Genomic DNA, 22,685 nt, shown 5'->3' with positions numbered 1-22,685 from the left:
TTGAGAGACAATTGTGGATGTGTTTTGGTGAGTGAGAGATTTCATTTATATAAATGTAAAAACATCGAAAGTTATAAGAAGTTACAAAGTCATTTTGCGATCCAACCCAAAGCATTATTCTAAGTTTTAGTATGAAAAATATGTATCATATATGTATGTTTATTCTTAATGGAAAAATTGCTAAAGTATTAGAGTAAAAACTAGACAGTTTAGACTGAAAATAATAGTTGTAGAGTTTAGACTGAAAAATAGACAATTTAGATTTGAAATAGACAGCTTAATTGAAGAATTTGCACTGAAAATAAACATAGATGAAAACAACTTTTTTCCCATAATATTGTGGCGGAAGGCAACGGCACGGAACTGGTAAGGAGAGGAGGAAAAGTGAAAGAAATATGATTTTTTTAGAATGGATGTAATTTTGAGGATGGATGAATTGAAGGATAATAAGACATTTTCAGTCTAAAATGATTATTTTATGTCAAATCTCTTTAACTAAACTACTCGGTATACTTTTATCAAAACGCAAAAATAGTCATATACGATTGTCCCGATTCGAAAGGATATTAGTGCTTAGGATGTTTAGCAAATTGTCCATATTCTTAAACATGTAACAATTTTTGAAAACATTTGGAATTGTTTTTGGGTAAAAAAGACAAAAAAAAAAAAAAATCGTTTCAATTTATAATATTTTAAGCACTTCTCAACATAAATAAGGCTTAGGTGGTGTCTGCGAACGTTTTTCCAAAGTGATTATGAGTTTTTTAATGTTTAAAGAAAAACTGATTTTGTACCAAAAAAAAGCTCATAATCACTTCAGAAAAATGTTTGCAAACACCACCTTAAAATATAGGGTAAATTCTACTTTACCTCCTTTACTTTGGCAGGATATCACTTTACCCCCTTATACTCTCAACTGTATCGATTTACCCCCTTGCACTTTGGTTCGATATCACTTTACCCCCTTCTACTCTCAATTCATCGATTTGCCCCCTTGTACTTTGGCTCGATATCACTTTACTCCCTTCTACTCTCAATTGCATCGATTTGCCCTCTTTCAACTTGAAAAATAATCTCAATGTGGCCATCGCCGTTAGTTTTCGAACCTTTGACCTTAACACCGTTTTATCTACGTTTGGAAATTACAAAAAAGCCACCCCTCCTAGTTTAAATAATTATTAATAAAAAAATAATAAAAAAGAAAATTGTGGCTAACGTTGTAGACTATGTTTTCTCGCTGTCATGAATTTTTTTTTTTGTTTTTTTTTTATTTTTATTTTTTTTTTATTTTTTTAATAATTATTTAAAATGGAGGGGTGACATTTTAGTAATTTTCATACTAAAATCAAACGGTGTTAAGGTCAAAAGGTCTGAAAACTAACGACGAAGGCCACATTGAGATAATTTTTCAAGTAAGGGGGGCAAATCGATGCAATGAGAGTAGAAGGGTGTAAAGTGATATCGAGCCAAAGTACAAGGGGGCAAATCGATACAATTGAGAGTAAAATGGGGTAAAGTGATATCGAACCAAAGTACAAGGGCGAAAATCGATGCAATTAAGAGTACAAGGGAGTAAAGTGATATCCAACCAAAGTAGAAGGGGGTAAAGTGAAATTTACCCTAAAATATATTTAATTTGCGTGGAATATTTTCCACAGCATAAATACTAAAAAAGAAATGACCAAGCCTCACTAGATGTCACCTTTCATTGAAGTTATAACAACTATCATCAACACTTTGATATATATTTTCCCAGCCAAAGATCATAACCACAGTTGATTTACCACATATCACTATTAATAAACGTCCTTCCCATTTCTTACTAGAATTCAGAATGTACACAATCTTCGTTTTTCCTTTTTTTTTTTTTTTTAATACATATATATATATATATATATATATATATATATATATATATATATATATATATATAATATGTATGATTAAAAAGAGATCGAATAAACCTGGGGCTAGCTTCACTGGCCGATGATTTTATTGAGTGGTTTCGAACTGGAGCTAACGGTCATAAGAGCCTGTGAAGAGATGTGTCGGCAAATTGCGGTGTAGATGTGGATGATGTCAGCGAGTTGGCGTACGGAGAGGTTGCCGTAGTCGTCGTTGTAGTAGTGGCAGAGAATCTTGATGATGTTGCATTATACGAAAAATGTGGCACAGCTCTTTCCTGATACAACAACAAAAAAAAAAAAGAATTTTCCATCACTAATTTGTGACCCTAAAACAACATTTAATTTCTTTTCGATCCAACATTAAAAAAATAATACTAATAAATCAAGAATGCTTAGTAATACAATTAAGCTCGTTGATTGATTCTTGTTTAGAGATTAATTACCTTATTGTTTGGTGAAAAAGCAGAATATGTGGCGTCTCCCATTGAAGCACACACAGCTGTCATTCTGAGCCCGTGGGAGGAAGAGGGTTCAATAACCTGTCGAATCGAACCAAAATTTAATATGGATTTATTAAATGAGTTCCGAAGATCATATTATAATAAAACCTTGCAGTGAATAAATATATATCAGTACCCGATCGGAACAAGAGCAATATAATAGCCCAAAATAATTATTTATCTATACCTAGATCAACACGAGTACATCCAAGAAAAAAACATACATAAGTGGTTTTTTTAACGGTTTATCGTAATTTCTTCGTATTATTGTGGAACAACATTTATTTTAACATTTTACGAAGACTGACACAGCGAACAATGATCGGAGGATGGCAATTGGCATAAGCTCAAACTAAGTGAAAATTAACGGAAAAAAAATTGATTCTCTATCTAAAAATGAAAAATCAACACGAGAATATTCAAACACTGAAGCAAATTCATGCATACCTTTATTCTTTTTGCGTCCGGAGATCCATTAGATGCATAAGCGGAGTGCAAGTTCTTGGCGGTGTAATTCGTGAGCGGACTATCCGAAGAGAAAGAAATTCCAAGGCTCAGATCAAGATTCCCGCTACTACCTGAAGCAACAATTCAACTTAACAGAATCAGCGAAAAAAACGAAACTAACAAAATCGTTTCCACACACACACACACACACACACACACACATATATATATATATATATATATATATATATATATATATATATATATATATATATATATATATATATATATATATACCTCCGTCTGTGGAAGTGCTAGTTATTTCGGTCTTGTAATTACTAGGCATGACGTTGGCAAACGGCCGTCTCGGATTATTCATAATAGTTGCTTTGTCGTAAACCCTAATTCAGAAACGCAAATGGAAGCTTAAACGAAACCCAATAAACGAAAAATAGGTCCTCGTACAAACATATATATATATATATATGTGTGTGTGTGTGTGTGTGTGTGTGTCTATAATCCTTTTTATACATGAAAAGTTGAAAGGGAAATCATACTTATGGTGGAGGATTTGACCCATTTGTGCTTCCCATTGACCATATTTGTGCACGGTTACACCTCTGTACTTTGAGTTTCCTCGAGCGAACCCACTGCTTTGTCGCCGAAGTGTTTGAACAAATTCTTCTTTCGTCAAGTTCTTTATCTACAAAATCATCAATTCTTGTCATTGAACTTCGTTAAAAAAAAATGTGTATATATAAAATCTATATATACATATACATATACATACACCAATCTATAATAATCAACCTGTTTCATGTCCTCTACATAATCATTGATATTGAAATTAATGTCGGCATCAACTCCACGAAACTTGACCGCTGCACGATCGTATGCTCTGCGAGATACAGAATGTAATTTCACTAAAAATTAACTTCTAAAAAGAATTTGAAATTAAAAGATTCCGAGCGTCCATTTCGTAACTCGCAAGTCGTATTTCTTACCTAGCTGCTGCATCAGCAGTGTCGAATCCTCCTGGAAAGAAACACGAAAAACTCATCAGTAAGCAGAACCGAAACGAGGAGAGGTAAACGGTCGATTACATAAATCATTTAGGCAAAATTTATCGCTCGTTGTTTCTACACAACAACGAATTGAAAAACGGGATAGATAAAACGAAATGCTCACTGTTCTTACCCAAATATACTTGTTTACCACAATCCCTGCAACATCACAACACACAGAATTCAGTTACAGTCACAGTTACTCACTCAAAATCACACCCACAAAAAACACACAAACACACACACCCACATTGGTGGGTGTGGATCGATGGTAAATACCCGCCGAGTGTAGCATAGAAAGAACCGGAAAAGCCCACAAAATTTGATCATCAAATTGTGAAAGATGGAATAATTTCCAAATTTATTGGGACTAAATATAGAAACAAGAAAAACCCTTACTAATGATATATAATAATAGATATATTCTATATATAGCAGCAAAAATACAGGTACTGTAGTATGAAGTACAGAATATATCCAAAGAAGGAACCCTAATTAAAACCCACACATCCACATATATAACCCACCCAGACATGCATGCAATATATAATGTATGTATATGTGTGTGTGTGTGTGTGTGTGTATAGACGGACCAGATATGCGACTCCCATCTTCCAGTTCTCCGGTAGAAAGTAACCCCTCTATACTGCGAGCTCCGAGAGCGGGGCCCACGCCGACCTTTCTTCGCCGCCGCCGGCGGTTGCACCTGATTATTAGGGGACGGCAGTTGTACTGCAGTCAAAACCCCCAATTCCACCCCACCGGCGGCGGAGACCTCCGTCGCCGCCGACAAATTCAACCAGTACCTAGCTTTGTCCGCCACCGGTGACGAATACAAATCCCCCACCGGAAAAAGCTGCAGCTCGTTTCTGATATTATCATTAACCACGTCGCGATCGATTTCGACCACGTCTTCGCCAAGGATGGAGAAATTGAGAGTGGAGACGAAGTCTCCGGGAGCACGGCTGTCGGAGTCGAGCTCATCGGCGGCGGAGCCGCCATTGTTGGTGGCGGAGGTAGTGGTGGTGGAGGTAAAGGAATCGGCGTCAGCGGTATTCTCCTCCGCCTTCCGATTAGTTTTCTCATCGCAGGAAGCGGAGTCGGCGGAAAATCCGGCGTCGATGTTCAGATCCAGCATTTCACACACCACTGTGTGTTTTTGCGTAGAAAACAAAAAAAATTAAAAAAAAAAAAAAGAAAAAAGAAAAAACAGCTGTAATTCTATGCAGCAGTTGTACACCGCCTAGCTGGGCAGTATTTGCAGATGGTTTCTCCGTAAGAGAGAGAAAATACTAAATCGAGATACCATCTGGTAACTGTGTTTATATATATCTGTATCTATACATATCTCCATTATATGTATATATATACCTGAATGAATGAATGTAAGCACAAATCAAAAACCGAAAACCCCAGTCACCAAAATTGATGAGAGGGGAAAGGGTTTTTAGTGAGAGAAAAAGAGAATCGGAGGAGTTGCATTTCCGAACCGGGTTCAATTATTGCCGTGTTGAGTAAATTCTGATCGCTTTCTAAAGGAAGGATGAAGAAGAAGGAAGAAGAAGAAGAAGAAGAGAGAGAGAGAGAGAGAGAGAGAGAGAGAGAGAGAGAAATGTAGAGAGAGAAAGAAAAGAGGAAAGAGAGTGGAATGTTAACAGTCTAACAAACAAACGCTCATGAAATGAAAGATGTCTGTATTATTATTTATTTATTATTATTATTATTTATTTATTTATGAATGTATTTATTTATTTATTTATTTATTTTTTATTATTATTATTATTAGTAGTAGTAGTAATAATAATTAGAGTCGATGACTTAGGTAAAAATTGAATTATGAAAAATTCTCTTTTATTTAAGTAATTTTAACTGCCCTCAAGTATGTATTGTCTGACAAAAATACTTCCTTATATATTTTATTGAGTCACATTTCTCGAGCTTGATTAAATATTAATGAATCCATTGTATATCTATGTGCTAATCGTCTGGGTGATGCCATCGAGACGATTATCAGTGCTTCACACGATAAATTCGAAACAACTAATTAGTATATGTATTTATCAATTAGATAAAAATCGTACATATACTTCGATGATATTTTCATAATTCAAATTTTGTAATGAAGAAACAAGCAGCGAGTTATATATAGGTGCACTGGATAAATTACACCCACGTACAATAGTTTGTTAATTATATGAGAGACGTAAACCACACTAGACTACTTAAATATTATTGCTATGATAATTATGTAACTTGTATATACACTTAATCGAGTGTAGGGTAATTTAATTTAACAAATTAGCATGAGTAATTGATGTGTAATTATATATTTATTCATGCCAACCCTAGAAAGTACGCACTTATATTTTCTTTAGTAGACTTATTTGGATGAAAACTATGTAATATTCGTAACACATATAATTAATTAACCATCCTAAACAAAATAATAAAATAGTACTTATTCTATGCTTTTTTTAGTAATAAGAATGGTATTTAGTGCAAAAAAGAAAAATAGTAATTATTCTATACTTATTTTAGTAAGAACCGAATTTAGTACAGAGTTGAGAGTACATGTATTGATATAGGGAAAATTGTAATTTCGGTCCTTTATGTTGGTCTATTTAGAGATGTAGTCCTTCGAGTTATCCCATTTCAATTTCACATGCAATAACTTTGTAATTTTGGCATTTTTATCCTCTCTTAATTGCTTGAACTCAAATTTTATCATATGACAAACAAATTTAACGGATTTTACTTATACGGACTTCTAATTTTTTTAATTCCACATCTATCTTAGGTTTTGGTAGAATTTTTATCACATGAGATGACAAGTTCATAAATCAAGGTAGAGAACTATTTATAATTTATAAATATTCATATAACTAAATTAGGATGAGGTTGTTAGCCACAAAATTTATCAAATAGTAGAATTAAAATTTCGAAATAGGACTACAAAACGCTAAATTTGTAAAGTTATTGTGTGTAAAATTGAAATATGACAATCTAGAGGACTAATTCCTAAATTGGTTAACATAGAGGACCAAAATTACAATTTCGTCGATTGATATAACATCTCGAATCTTAGGCTTGGTCCAAATAGGATTTTTCTTTTAATAATTAAATAAAATTCGGCAATTAAAAAACAAAGAAAAATACAAAGATTAGTGTTTAAACAACAAATCCTATTTTTTGAGAAATTTGGTCGCATTATAATCTTAATTTTAGCAAAATTGTTACAATAGCACCTCGATAAATTAATAAGTTCGCTTAACTAATAATTTCTTATGATCCTAACATAGTAAAAAAACACTACATTATTAGTTCACTATTCGAATATTTATTTAAATTAATAGAATTTTGTTAATACCGACTGCAGAGTTTTATATTTATTTAGAAATTTAGATTTATAAATATTATTAGGGTGGAATGATAACATCACGAATGATGTCAATTTGCAAGAAGAGGGGGATTCTTGTCGTTCACACAAATACCAAAAACATAAATAAATAATAATAAATAAATAAATAGAATAAATAAATAAAATAACTTAAAGAAGAAACCAAGGCCACTTGCCATTTTCATGCATTGTTCCCCTTCCCCCACACGAAAGGGCACTGTCAAAAATCAATAATGTATGAAAATGGAAAGTTTATTCTTCCATCAAGATTGATTTGATACCCACCCACTTAAATTTAGTACTTTACTATTTAATTACATATATTTAGTCATTTAAATCTTTTGTTTGGTTGTGATTAATTATTAAGAATTAGTGATGTACTTCATCCACTTCGTTTAAAATTTTTGGCACAATTATTTATCAAGACAGTTAATAAATATAAATGAATTTTATAGACGATAAAAGCTTATTTAAATGCAGAAGTAAAAAATTAAAACAACTTATTTTAAATAAGATAAAGCAAAAGCTTATTCTCCAAACCTAAGAACATGTGTACTGAAAAAAGCTAATAATCTATTTTTGAAAACTTTTGCAAACATCACCTTAATAAATCAAAAAATGAAAAAAAAAAAAATAGAATGTAATAAAAGCGTTATTATTGAAACGAAAAAAAGTTCTTTAAAAATTACTATTAATTTGAAGCGAATGGAGCGTTCGATAGACAGGGTTTAAAAAAGTAATCTGGGTTCGCTGTAAATGTCAAAATCTGCAATTAAATTTTACAAATCAATAATATTACTAGATGCTCTATATATACCCATGCAACTAGTTTTGTAAATGGTGACTAAATTAGGGGTGTGCAAGGGTCGGTACGGCTCGGTTTTTCCAATAAATCAAACACGTACCGATAATATCGGTTTCTCATATTTTAAAAACTGAATATGTCGGTTTTTTCGATTCGGTGTGAATCGGTTTTTCGGTTTTCGGTAACGGTTTCGGTATCAATTCGGTTTATTTTCGGTTTCGATTTCGTCTATTTGTTCGAACCGGTTCGGCATAAAACCCATATATTTGGACTTTCATTATATTTATCTGAGAAAATTAACAAATAACAACCGAAAATTAACTAATAAAAAACACGTCACAACCAAAATTAATTAATAGAAAACGACGTCACATGGAGGCGCTCGAAAGATAGAGGCACGCTAGGGTAAGTATTTATAATATATATAAAAAATACATCATTTTGTATAAATCGGTTCGGTTCGGGAAATCGGTTCGGTAATTTTTAAATTCTCCATACACAAACCGATATTTACGATTTTTCAAAAAAAATTTACCGTGTATGCGGTTTTAAGTCGGGACGGTACATATCGGCTCGGTTTTTTTCGGTTTTCGGTTCGGTTTTTCGGTTTTTTTGCTCACCCCTAGACTAAATGGAGAAGAAAAAAATGATTTATATGTTTTAAAATGAAGAAATCCGCAATTAATATTTTGCTCTCGCGTAATATTTTGAACGTAAACGAGAGGTACAAAAATTACACTAGACAATGTAAATTTTTTTTCTGCAACAAGCTCGACTTAATAATATTTATTACATAGAAAATCAAACTCGAATCGTTAGATATATGCACGCGTTTCGTTAATCGTTCATGTAATTTTGTAATTTAACAATGACATTTGTTTTATTTGTACGCACAATTTGGAACACATGTAACAAATACTAGTTGAAAAATAAATAGTACTTGGGCATTAAAATAAATTATTTGAAGTGAAAGGATAAATTTTAGTTTTAATATTTGTTTAGCTAAACTTTAAAAAACCATGGTCTAAAATCTAAGAAAAAATCTACCATTGATACATCACCTCAAAGGCAAAGCTGCTTAGCTAGATGGTTATAAACCAATAACAGACCGCCACGTGGGCATCAAGAACCTTAGGAATGACATGTGGATAAGGTAGTGTCGGCCGACCTTTTTTCTTTCTTGACTAGACCCCTATTCTAGTTTTACCAAACGCGCCATAAGAGCCGTGCTAATAACGTAGCCCAGATATTAATTAGGAGTAATTGAACATCTATATATCTATATCTATATGCATGTATGTATAACCCCATCCACACATTACCAAATGAACTCTTTAACATAAATTGTTTGATTGACTTTGTTTTAGTATCTATAGATTAACTTTAATTACATTATAGATGTATGCAATAAATTTTAGTCAATTTTTGTTGGGATAATTAACAAGAACCCCTCGTCTAGTAAAATGAGTTAAGAAAACATCTCCTTCAAAAAATAATTAGAGAAAAACCCAAAATCCCTTTTGTTGTTAATTTGGATAATTAATAAAGCTAATCTTCTAATTATACCCTTACTCTTAACCCTAAAGTTTGACATATCATATTCCCCCGCTGTTATCTCTTTTCTTCTCATTTTCCCTCTTCTCTTCTCTCGTTTTTTTTTTTTTTTTCTTCTCGATCTGCTTCTTCTCTTCTCGATCAGATTTCGGCCGACGCTGTTAAATACTGTTCCGACGAACATTGGCAGACATATTGGGTGAAGAACTGTTGCAACCATCATGATTGGACATATTGGGGGTGGAGCTCTGACCGCGAAGGCTGGCGACGACGAGGTTTCGGCTCGACGATATGAAGACCCCGTCAAACAAGCTGTTGCCGATACGGGTTGTTTTCTTTAACTGATTGATTTGTTTTTATTTTAAATTCATCATCTCCATTAAATTTTGATTTTGAATACTCTGCAACATCAATTTTTGTGAGTAAAAATTGATGGAGTAATTAATTACTGTTTGTTTTATTATAATTTTATTTGTCGAAGAAATCACGTTTCTCAAACAACACGCATACTATTGAGGATTTTCTACAACAATATGAATAGTGTGATGTGGCGGCGGTGTGGTGACGATGGGGAGGCAGATTTAGGGTTTTTTGGTGGATCGGGCGGAGGACGGCGCTGGGTAGAGAATTCCGCGCATGCTGAGACCTTAATCGACTATGTACATGTTCATAGTCGATTAAGCTAATCGCTATGCTCTGGCAGTCGATTAAGGTTGATCAATCCATTTTTTTTTGAACTTTTTGTTTATTGATTCCAAATTGTATAATCTCATTTATAATATTTTTATATTTTTTGCTTTTGTAATATATAGTTGATTTTGTATTTTTTTCGCAATTGTGATTTGTTATTTTTATTAGCAGATTCTTAATCGACTATGCTTCACATCATAGTCGATTAGTATATACCTGATATAGAAAAAAAATATTAAAAAACAAAAAAAAAATTAAATAATTAAATAATTTCCTTAATCGACTATGAAGCATAGTCGATTAAGGTTAATTGACTATGCTTCATAGTCGATTAAGGAAACTGATACAGAAAAGACGGGAAATAAAACGGAAAAAAAAAAAAAAAATTGCTGAGCGCGTGACCCAGTGCTGATGTGGCGGGCGGGGGTAAAGCTGGGAAATATAATGGTTGAAAATGAGTGTGGATTTTTCTCAAATGGACTAAAATATTTTGGGCCTCCCTCCATTAAAAAAAGTAGTGAGGGGTTTTTCTCAAAGAGCCCCATTTTTGTTAGGTATTATATTTTAAATCAAGGTGATGAAAGAAAGAAAGAAAAATATATTGATTATTGGCTTAATCTACTTTGTACTCTAAAAAAATTTAATAGTAATTTGCACATCCGAAACACAATATATCACGCGCAATACACTCCGAATGAATTTTTAAAGCTACTGAAGGTATTTTATTATTTTTCGTGGAATTTTTTAGGAGGCCGGATGTCAAATTAGTTTTTTTTTATATTTATCAATCCTTTCGAACGTATAAAGTGTAAAAATAAAAATACATCTTTTTGTCAACATATTTTAAAAATCAAGTTAGTTGAAAATAATATTCTCTTTCTAGGATTTAGATTTATATTAAACTAGCATCTTTTCCCCGTGCGATGCACGGGATCGAATTTTAAAATTGAAAAAAGGAATCAATTTAACAAATTGAATTTCTATCTTTATTTCTTAAAATTTGAGATATATTAATGAAAAATAGGAGGTTGAAGCCGGAAGTATTTTTCACGATTCACCAGTTTTGATAATTGTTGAAAATATAGTTAGAAAATTAGTAAAACAAAATTTAAAAATAAATAATTACAGAAATGCCATTAGGGTGTTTTAAGGTTGTCCAACATTTTTTTCTTTTATATATAAGATAAAAAGTATTAAAAATAAATAATTACAGGAATGCCATTAGGGTTTCTTAGGGTTGCTCAACGTTTCTTTCTTTTATATATAAGATTAATATTTTCACCAACTATAATAAAGATCCATCAAACGAATAATTTAGTAAGAAGATTTTATTAATTCTTTTTGTAAATAAATATAGTTTTTTTTTTCCTGTAACTCATGTGGGATTTTTGTTATTTTCGCACTTCGTATGCTCGAAATTAAGTTGGAGGTAGAAAAATATCACAGTTCAGTTTGACATTTTGCATTCGAGAAATAAATAAACCAACAAAATATATGAAATTACATTTGTTAAGTTTTATAAATTCAATTCAGGGTGTATAATGAATGAATCAGTGTGTTTCGACATACCAAAATTCTATGAAGTTCTTTTAAGAATGCGAAGCGAAAAAAATACTACTCCCTCTGTCCCATATTATATGTATTTTTAGAGAGTTTTTTTTGTCCCAAATTATTTGTCATTTTAGATTTTCAATCTATCATTAATTGCACTATTTTCAATTTTACCATTTATCACTCTTAATTAGTTAGTATAAAATAATTATTGTCAGGGACATATTAGTTTTTTCCTGTGCTTTTCACTATAATCTATGCACATTTGTTGATTTTCTTAATACGTGTGCAACAACCCAAAACGTCACTTAAATTGGGACGGAGGGAGTATATTTCTAGGGCGTAAAACAGAATTAATCCCATTGATTATTTGACCCCATATTGAATGGGATTATTAAAGTAAGATTCTATTTAAAAATAGGTGTCTTCTCAACCCTCATTCTAATTATATAATGTTGTAATACTTAATTATGAAGATAATACGAATATTTAATTACATATGAAATTATTTTATCTAAAACTTGAGATTAGACCAGATTTTTCATGCAAGTGGTTTCAAATTTCAATAATTAGTTAGAAGGGGACCTCGATTTCTGAATTCTATTAATAATAATAAATTATTTAACAATAGTAAAACACCTGTATCCTTATATTAATTAATTAAACAAATAGTAATTGTCAGAAAAAAAAAAGAAATAAATAAAATAAAATAAAATAAAAAATCAAAAGACAGGTTTGTACTTGTCGGCAGGGGGTACGAGGTTTTAATGCTTATGGCTGTGGCAGTCGACGTGGCCTCTTCTCCTCCTTGTATACCGAAAGTCTTTTGGCATCATATTACATTATTTCCCGAAATATCCTTCCTCTCATCCGTATTCAGTTTGGGCCGGGCCGTGTGAAAGGCGGGCTTATTTCGTGGGCTATAATCGCAAGTGTTTCAGGGTTTGGGCCGGATCCAAATTTACATTCTTTTAATAATTTTTGGACTGTGGTCCAAAATTCACATGTTGTACATTTGCTAATTCCTTATTAAGTGAAATAAGTAGGGTAAATTACGGAATTCCTGAGGTAAGGTCAAACCGAAAAAGCCCCTTCTGTTTCGATAATTACTTCCACCTCTTAACTTTGAATCTCCTTACACGTTCACCTTTGTAGTGTCAAATTTAGTGGAAACTTCTAGATTATATACAATATTCTGAAGTTTGTACCCGTTTTATCCCATTCGAGCTCCATATTTTGAAGCAAGATGATCATAAGATATGTTTTTCATCAGAAACTGTATTTTTTCACAAGACAATGTACAAACTAGAGACCATTCCACAAAATCTAGAATATTATGTTGAATTTGATACCATAAGAGTGGATGTGTAAAAATTATCTAGAAGATTACCCAAACATGAGGGTTTTCTTTAGTAATTTGACATTCTTTCATGGGTGATTGTAATTTACCCAAATAATTATATTATAGCAAAAAATTAATTAATTATATTTATTATTAAAACCAAAAATTAGAAGGTATCTTTATATTAAGGGAACTTTACAAATAAGCCCATCAATCGATACTTAGTTATAAAGAGATTTAGACAAAAAACTCATTTACCAATAAGTCCACACATAGTCCAGATTTTTGTAAAGGACTAAAATAACCCCTCATACTTTAATATGCTCCAATTTCATCATTAACTTTATTTAACCCCAATTTGACCCCAAATTTCACAAATTATTCAATTTTGACCCAAAACTTTTTTTTTCAAAACTTTTTTTTTCCAGCCGGATTCCGGCGTTGCCTTTCATTTTTTTTTTCTTCCGAATTTTTTCGGCGGTTTCCGGCGTTGACCGGCGGTCAACGCCGGTCTCTAGCGTTGACTTTTTCAAAAAAAAATTCTTCTTTTCTTTCCAACTGTAACCTTTTTTTTCGTTTAAACAGCAATATTGCTATGATTGACAGTAATATTAACTATATTACTGTTAAACACAGTAAAATTAAACTAAACTACAGTTTAACACAGTGATATTGCTATATTAATCTCTAGCACAATAATATTAACACAACAAAACTCATTATTATTGTGTAATAGAGTAATATTACTATGTTGACCGTTCAACAAATGTAAACATAATAAAAAACCAAAAGAATTAATATTACTGTGAGTGACAGTAATATTACTATAACAACAGTAATATTACCGTCAAACACAGTAACATGGTTGTTAAATCGTAAATCGAATCGAAAATCGTTTTATCAAAAATGTGAATCGTAAATCGAATCGAATCGTAAATCGTAAGATTTAAAAAAAAAAATATAAATATTAATATATCCATAACATACTATTTTTCAGCAGAAATCATGTCGCATATAATAAAAATCCATGTCATATGTTTCTTTAAACATGGACTTTTCAACACAACAAAACCACAAAAAGTGTAATACAAAAATAGTATTGCTAATGTCATTAATCACTTGTTCGTCCTTTTCGTTTTCCAAGAATTTCACCAACATCATCTTCAACAAAATTTCCATCATCCTCATAATCTCCTTTCGTTTTTTGACTTTCCAGATAATTTAAAAAATAATTTAAGAATTTCTTTAGAACATTTTGTACATAGTTCATCATTTTTTCTAGTTCCTCCTAAATGATCTTATTCGCATGTTTCCTTCATCAATCTTTTGGTAATGTTTCTATCCTGGATCATCACTGCTCTTGCTTTTCTTCCCCTTTGATTTCCCCATAAGAAATCTGCAAAATAATGATAATATACAAAATTTAAATATATATATATATATATATATATATATATATATATATATATATATATATATATATATATATCTAGAAGAGTGTGCAAAGTGTAAAATAATTAATTACCTGTGTAACTTGGTTGAAGACCAAATCAAGAAGAAGCCCTAGGCCTATCCTAGCAGCTTTGACGGCAGATGGTGGGAGTGGGGATGATTTTTCTTCCTTGAATTTTGCTGAGAGAAGAGAGAATCAAGGAGAATGGCAAAAGACAACGTTTGTGGTTGGAAAGTGGGTCTTCTAAAAATCACTTTATAATTTAATAATATATAATATATTAACAATATGAAGCAAATCTGACCAAATCGCCCAACTCGTACAAATCGCACGATTTGGGCGATTTACCAACGATTTAAACGATTTGGTTACGATTTTTTTAATTTTTCGATTTATTCACCGATTTGAATCGAGTTGAGTCTGAATCGAATCGAATCGGACGATTCAAATCGTGAATCGTTCGATTTTGACAACCATGCACAGTAATATTACAATAATAGACAGTAATATTATTATGTTACTCCATGAATAACATAAACAAATAAAAAATCCAAACAAAATAATAATATTGATGTGGTTGACAACAATATTACTATAATAACAGTAATATTACCGTCAACCACAGTAATATTATTGTGTTTACAGTAATATTACAATAATAGACAATAATATTATTACGTTACTCCGTGAATAACTCAAACAAAACAAAAAACCAAAAAAAATAATAATATTGATGTTGTTGACAGTATTATTGTATTTACAGTTATTTTACTGTGACAGTAATATAATTACGTTCACTTGTCAACAAATCAAACAAAATAAAAAAAAACAACAACAAAAAAAATAATAATATTACTTTAATTTACTGTCAACGGCAACACAATTACATAAATGTATTGTCAACGGCAGTACAATTACGTTAATTAACAGTCATTGACTTTATAATTACGTTAATTTACTGTCAGTGACAGCACAATTACGGTCCACGTTTAGCGGCGGATGTAAAAAAAAAAAAAACAAACCAAACAAAAAAAAAAACTTTAAAAAACACTAAAAAAAATCAACGCCGGAGACCGCCGGAAACCGGCGAAGAAATCCGGAAGAAAAGAAAAGAAAAAAGAAAAAAAACAAAAAAAAAAAAAAAAAGTTTTTTTGAAAAAACATTTTGAAAAAAAAAAATTGAAAAAAAAAGTTTTTGGTCAAAATTGAATAATTTGTGAAATTTGATGCCAAATTGAAATTAAATTAAGTTGAGGATGAAATTGGAGCATATTAAAGTATGCTCCAAAAAAAAGTAAAAAATCATATTAAAGTATGCTCCAAAAAAAGTCAAAATTGATTTTTTGTGGTCAAAATCGGATTTTTGTGGACAAAATTGATTAAAATGGAGTTACAATTAAAAATTGAGTATAAAGTGTTGAGGGTAATATTGACATATACATGAATATTTCTTCTATTTTATAATAAATGTTAAAGGGATGAACTTATTAGTGAAAGAGATATAGTCCCTAAACCTAGAATAATAAACATGCTTGGTTGGGGACTTATGCACAAAAACTCCTTATATTAATTGTTTATTGAATGTCAAAATTAGTTTTCCCTGATAAAATTTAGGGGTTATATGCCAAACACTCTTCATTGAGATTTTAATTCTTGATAAATCATTTATTTATTAATTAGTATAATTATTTAATTTAAAAAAAATTATACCCATAATCCACACCCAAATCTTCTCCAAAAATTATTTCCCTCATCACGCCAATTCAGTTTTTTTTCCTTATCTTTTTTATTTTGTTTAATGGTTTTTTTTTTTTTTTCGATTTAAAATTTTAAACTATTAGTGAAAGTTACCATATTATATTATTATGAAAATTATTAAAAATAAAATAAAATATACAAATCCTCATATCTCACGCCATTTCCTATCTCACGCCATTTTGAGTTTATGCTTTTCCATTTTATTTTTTATTTTTTAATATTTTTTTAATTTCAATTTAAAACAAAAATTTGTTATTTTTTAAAATTTTATTTCAGTTTTTTAAATGGTTCATATTTAAAAAATTGAAATACACTACATATTCATCGAAAATTAATAAATTTTTCGAAAACCACTATAAAAATTATTATAAAATAAGCATAATCCACATTAATATTAACGCAATCAACTATTAAATTAGTGTAATCACTTTGAAATAAGCATGTTTTAGGGAGGAGAAAATCAAAGATACATGACAACCACTCTATATAAATAGCTATATAAACATGAAAACCACTTTATATAAACAGCTATATAAGCTTGAAAATCACTCTGTATAAACAGCTATATAAACATATATATAAACATCTATATAATCATGAAAACCACTCTGTATAAACAAATATATAAACATGAAAATCACTATATATAACAAGTATGTAAACATGAAAACCACTATGTATAACAAACTAAACATGTAAACCACTCTGTATAATTACAAATTCGTTTTTTTTTTTGCTCGGATAAACAACATAACGTCCAAGCAAAACAAACATGTTCATACATCTACAATTCTCTCGAGATAACTCCTGATTGAGATATTCGGATTCGATAATCCATTGAAGACCGGTATTTTTTGGTGTTGATAACTCTACAAAGTGAATCAAACAATATCGAACACCTAGCGTCTCCACTTCACCCACTGTGACGGAAACATATCCAAACCCCAATACAAACGGAATATATATATATATATATATATATATATATATATATATATATATATATATATAATTATACTTACAAGGTGTATTCATAACAGAGGGTTTTTTGTCTTCTTAGAGTGATAACACCCAATTAACACAAAACTTCAACACAAGAGAGAGAGAGAGAGAGAGAGGGGCGATAACACGGTAATTAAATCAGTAACTAATTTCCTAATTATTAGGATTATTTAATGGAAATATATTATATATAATTTAATATCAAAATTAAATATACATTATTTCTTAATTAGGGGTATAATAGTGATAATTAAGTATTTTTAGTTAATATGTATTGTTTTGGATTTATCTTAAAAATATAAAACAAAATTGGACTCATTGTAATGATACTTGTGTAATGAGGGGGTTTTGTCGAATTTTCCCTAAATTTTATTTAAATTTTTAACGCTTATTGTTAAATAATATCCATTATCGTACAAAATTAATCATATTTAAATATAATTTTTACATTATTAATGGCTCATTAATTAATTTCGCGTAATTATGAATTACGAACGGAAGTTAATAAGAACAAATTTAAATAACAATAACCGATCCTCCTACATACTTGAGTTTCCCCCGCCTCCGCTCCGCCACCGCCATTTCAGCAATCCCTTCTTCCTCGCCGCCCTCCGCCGCTCCAAATTCTCTCCCGAGACTCCACCTTTTACCCAACACTGAATCGTTCATTAGCCGTACTGAGAAAGGGGGAAAACAGTGTAGATAGTCGAACCAGGAGATTTCATCCCCCTTTTTTTTTTTTTTTTTTTTATTCCTCTTTGAATTAGGTTACGATTGTAGACGATTGTACTTGTCGAATTGCGCACTGTTGCCCTTTAATTGTATCTTGGCGTATCGCCTTTTAATTCAGGTACAATAATGCTTAATTAATTACCAGTGCGTTGTGCTAATTCTCTGTTCGTAATTGTGCTATTTGGAAAATTTCTTCTTCGTGGATAGTGCATTTTTCAGATTTATTTTGTTGAAATATTCTAATCAAAATATCTACGTTGAAGATATATAGCCATTTTATAAGGATTATTGCTTAATATATTATTGAAATAACTGCTACTGAGGATAAATCTGTTTTCTTACTTATCAGCTAGCTGCAGGCTCTAGAAAAGGTTCGGATTTTCGACACAATGATATTTCTCATCTTCTACCCCATCTTCCAAGCTTCACGTGCCCTCTGCCATATCGAAAATTCGGCAAAAATGTATAGCCGAGTGCAGATCCGACAACTACTCCGCATCCGTATCCAGATACTGCAAATCTCCAGTCGAATAAGCTCACATTTTCCGAACTACCACTGTCCGATAGTAATGGAGGTTGTGGCACTGGATCATCAGATGTGCATTTCTTCGACAATGGCTGCCCACACAATCCAACGTTGCCAATATACGAATCGTTCGTGTACGTCTCGAACTGGTTTCCCCGAGGCACACTCCCTGTCAGATTGTTGTAAGAAATATTAAAAGCCGACATGAAAGTAAGCCCTGTAAGCTGCTGAGGAATATTCCCGGATAGTTTATTCCGCGAGAGGTCTAACGATTCCAGCTCCACCAAATCCCCCAACGAAGGTTGGATTCTCCCTTCGAACCCGTTTCTCGACAAATTGAGCACAACCAACGATTTGAGCTCTCCGATTTCTTCAGGGATTTTTCCAACAAACCTGTTGTTGGAGAGATCAAGAGAGACGAAAATTGTAAGTATTCTCACGAGGACCATTTCGTATCCTTTGCTCATAATCGTCACTGAATCTTGATAGTACTCGTATTGCCCAATTGTTTTAAATGCTGCAGACTTGCTTTTTCTGTTCATTAACATTTCGTCCAAACTTTCCAGAAACTCCCGAGGCAAATCTCCGGTAAAGTTGTTCGACGAGAGGTCGATTATTCCCAGCTTTGGAAGAGAAAAGTTTCTTGTAGCCGGAAGTTGTATTTGCCCGTAGAATTTGTTGTTCTTCAAGACAAGAACTTTCAGGTCGGGTAGTTTATCCATCCAGAAGGGAAACGTGTCTGTGATCATGTTGTTTCCGAGATCCAACACCTCGAGCATTTTACAGTTTGCTATTGACCTCGGAAGATTTCCTTCCAAGAGATTGCCGTTGATGTTTAAAGACCTCAGTTTGCTTGCTGGTGCAAAATTTGAAGGGATTCGTGTATACTTGTTCCGCTGCAAATTCAACACGGAGAGAGAAACCATCATGCCTAGACATTCTGGAATTGATCCGTTGAGTTTATTATGAGAAGCATCCAGAATCGAAAGGCTGCTCAGTTTGCAAATCCCTTTTGGAAGCGATCCCCGAAGTGAATTTCCTCGAATATCGAGAGTTGCCAGCAGATCCAGTGTGATATTAGGATAGAATTCTTCCATCGAATCGAGACTATTGTGGGAAATGTTCACGTATTGGAGACTGCTCTTCCAAATCCAGCTCGGTACTTTGCCCTCTATTTTGTTGCCCGAAAGGTCAAGGTACCAGAGGCTGTCCGTCACTTTCAGAAACTCCGGGAATTCGAAAACGTTGCAAGAACGCATCGTCAATTTTCCCAAAGGAGAAAACGTGCCGTTTTCTTCGTGACCATTAGGAAAATCTACCTCGTTTTCTGAAAGATCCAGCTCATTCAAAGAGCTAGTCCACAGCCACTTAGGAACAGGTCCTCGAATTTGATTGTTCGAAAGATTCAATGTCCTAAGCTGTTCTAGGTTCTTGAGAAAAGCAGGGAACTCTGTCAGGTTGCACCTGCTCAATTTCAGCTCCTCCAGCATTGGAAACACCAAATCCTGTTTGTCGGCTCCGATGGTTAAGCTGTTGAAAGAAAGATCGAGGCTCGTTAAGTTTTCGAGGTTTTGGAAAGCATCCATCTGCATCGAGCCGGTGAATTCGTTGGCAGCTAGCGAAACGAAGCTGAGGCTCGGGATCTCGGAGATCGATCTCGGTATACCCCCACTCAGATTGTTGCCGTTCAAGTAAACCTTCTCCAAAACCGAAGAGGAGGCTGAAAATTCCCCAACGACCCCACTTAAACGGTTGTCGTTCAAGTACAAGATTTTTAAAGACGGGAGTGTGAAAATACGAGGCTCTATTGTGCCCGTGAGTAGATTGAAAGATAACCGAAGATCTTGAAGTTTCGGCACGCTGAAATCTCCGAAAGCCGGGATTGTGCCTTCAAACTTGTTGTAGCTAATGTCGATTTCAGCCACACTAGTGAGGTTTGCTAGTGACCGTGGGATCGAACCATAGAAGTTGCATGTGTAAAGAAGCAAATTCGTCATGGCCTTCAAATTGCCGATCGAATCTGGCAGTTTCCCTGTGAAGTTCGTTTCGTACAGAGAAACCATTTGCAACGAGCTTTTTGAGGGAAATTCAGGCAACTCCCCCGTCAGGTTCGAGTTCTTCGACAGATCGATGGTTTGTAATTTTGGTAAGAGGAAAACATTTCCAGGGAAGTCGCCATAAAGTTGAGTCGAAGCGAGATTCAACACTTGCAAATCCGTAAAACCTGGTAGAAAACGAGGCACCTCAGACGAGAGATTGTTGCCTTCCAGGTTGATGAAGTTTAAAGATTTCAGATTCTTGAACGAGGTATCAATAGGACCGGAGAGCCGACAGTGAGGCAAACTGAGGACTTTAAGGTTGTGAAGTCCCGATAGGGCACGAGACCAGGTTGTCCCTTGGGCAGAAAGATCCACATAATCAAGATAGACTTCCGTCAGATTTCTCAAATCCCGAAAAAACGAATCAAGATTCGGTTTCTCGAGCCTCAATCTATGCAGCTCTTCGAAATGGAAGACATGGTTGGAGTCCGGATCATTGAAAGTCGGAGGCAGCTCACAAAAAGAAATCGTGGAGAGATCGAGCGACACTAGTTTCTCCAAACGAGAAATTCCCGGCGGAATTTGGTCGGAGAAGCAAGAGTAGGAAAGATTGAGGTGCGTCAAATTCGCGAGCTTCTCAAAACCGGAAGGGATCGGACTCAGCTGGAAGTTGTTTCGAGCGAGGCTGAGATTTTGGAGATGGATTAGATCGAACACGGCTTCGATTCTGCCCGAGATTTGGCTGTAGCTGAGGTTTAGGCTAACGACGTGGCCGTAATTATCGCAATGCACGCCTTCCCACGAACAGCAGTCTACTTTCTCGTCCCAATTCTCGACCTTCGGGTACGAATTGTCGTCGAAAGTGATGGAGGAAGCGTTGTTGTTGAGGATGTCTTGTTGGAGTTTGATGAGAGCTCTTCTCTGGTCATGGAGGCAGCGTTGTCGGAGATTTGTCGACTTGGATACAAGTGCATTCTCTGAGATGGAGAATAAGAAGATCAGAAAGAACAGCATGGAATTATTCGAGTTTGAGGTGAGTTTCATCTTTAAATTTTTTTTTTTTTTTTCTTTTCTTTGATGCTGTTATAATTGTTTGAAATTTTGGGTGAGATTTATAGGTGTGAGAACTCTTACAACTAGTTGTTGTTAGCTGGGGTGTTAGTTCTTGATTATGTCTTAAAACCCATGATTAATTTCTGGATAATTAAGGATTAGTGCAGTTGTGTTTTCTTCATTATGGAGAAGTCACCGTCAGTTGTCATGCATATAGGAATTTAATAGTTGTACAGGAGAGGCCCCAATTTCTTGATTATTGTGTTTTTACCCCTCATTTTCTTGGAAAATAGCAGATGAGCCCTCGAGCTATTAAAATAGGTTAGTTAAGCCCCTGTTTTCATTAAACAATGTACTTACATCTTTATAACATGTGTTTATTACAGTAATTTAATACTTAATCCCAAGTTATTAATAAAATAAACAAACATGTGGGGTAAAATAAAAAATATATAATTTCTTTATAATATTTGAAGTCAGGTCTTCAATCCAAGTCAACGAGGGAGTCTTCCTCTGTCAGTGTCACTGTCTCTGATGTTGAAGTGAGTGAAATATAATATTTATTAGCAGGTCCTTTCATACTGTCGTTGGATAAATTACGGTTGCACCTTAGTGTAAGGTCAAATTACGAAAACCCCTCATATTTGGGTAATTATAATTATATCCCTCAATTATAAATCTTCTTACACGTTCATTTTTATGGTGTCAAATTCAACATAATTTTCTAGATTCCATGGAATGTTCTCTAGTTTGTACTCGTTTTGTGCATAAATGCAGTTTCTACATCACAATCTGATATACGCAAGTCAAAAAACACAAATCTTATACTCATGTTACTTCAAAATGTGGAGGTCAAATGTGATAA

At 33.0% G+C, this 22,685-nt stretch overlaps 2 protein-coding genes and 1 long non-coding RNA gene across 3 annotated transcripts; all 3 read right to left on the bottom strand.

The window, feature by feature from the left end:
• Positions 1 to 1,924: 1,924 nt before the first annotated feature.
• LOC105955669 (ethylene-responsive transcription factor RAP2-7) lies at positions 1,925 to 5,612 on the bottom strand. The gene is made up of 10 exons (XM_088820016.1): positions 5,290 to 5,612; positions 4,512 to 5,067; positions 4,052 to 4,077; positions 3,859 to 3,889; positions 3,665 to 3,752; positions 3,412 to 3,557; positions 3,152 to 3,255; positions 2,855 to 2,985; positions 2,351 to 2,446; positions 1,925 to 2,182 (listed from the first exon to the last, which is right to left on the bottom strand). Exons 2-10 carry the CDS (start codon positions 5,054 to 5,056, stop codon positions 2,024 to 2,026), a joined length of 1,326 nt encoding a protein of 441 aa, XP_088676142.1. The 5' UTR covers positions 5,057 to 5,067; positions 5,290 to 5,612; the 3' UTR covers positions 1,925 to 2,023.
• An 8,590-nt stretch (positions 5,613 to 14,202) lies between these two features.
• Positions 14,203 to 14,918, bottom strand: LOC148770311 (uncharacterized). Its single transcript, XR_016031582.1, has 2 exons — positions 14,783 to 14,918; positions 14,203 to 14,653 (listed from the first exon to the last, which is right to left on the bottom strand). It is a non-coding gene; the product is annotated as an uncharacterized LOC148770311 (long non-coding RNA).
• A 3,558-nt stretch (positions 14,919 to 18,476) lies between these two features.
• Positions 18,477 to 21,997, bottom strand: LOC105955670 (receptor-like protein 7). The gene has a single exon (XM_012979445.2). It carries the CDS (start codon positions 21,809 to 21,811, stop codon positions 18,602 to 18,604), a length of 3,210 nt encoding a protein of 1,069 aa, XP_012834899.2. The 5' UTR covers positions 21,812 to 21,997; the 3' UTR covers positions 18,477 to 18,601.
• Between the last annotated feature and the right edge of the window lie 688 nt (positions 21,998 to 22,685).

Source organism: Erythranthe guttata, chromosome 6 (assembly GCF_056151865.1).
Source record: "Erythranthe guttata isolate IM_541 chromosome 6, IM_541, whole genome shotgun sequence".
Classification (NCBI taxonomy): domain Eukaryota; kingdom Viridiplantae; phylum Streptophyta; class Magnoliopsida; order Lamiales; family Phrymaceae; genus Erythranthe; species Erythranthe guttata.
Note: the sequence above shows the minus strand (reverse complement) of the source record. Positions and strands in the feature narration are given on the sequence as shown.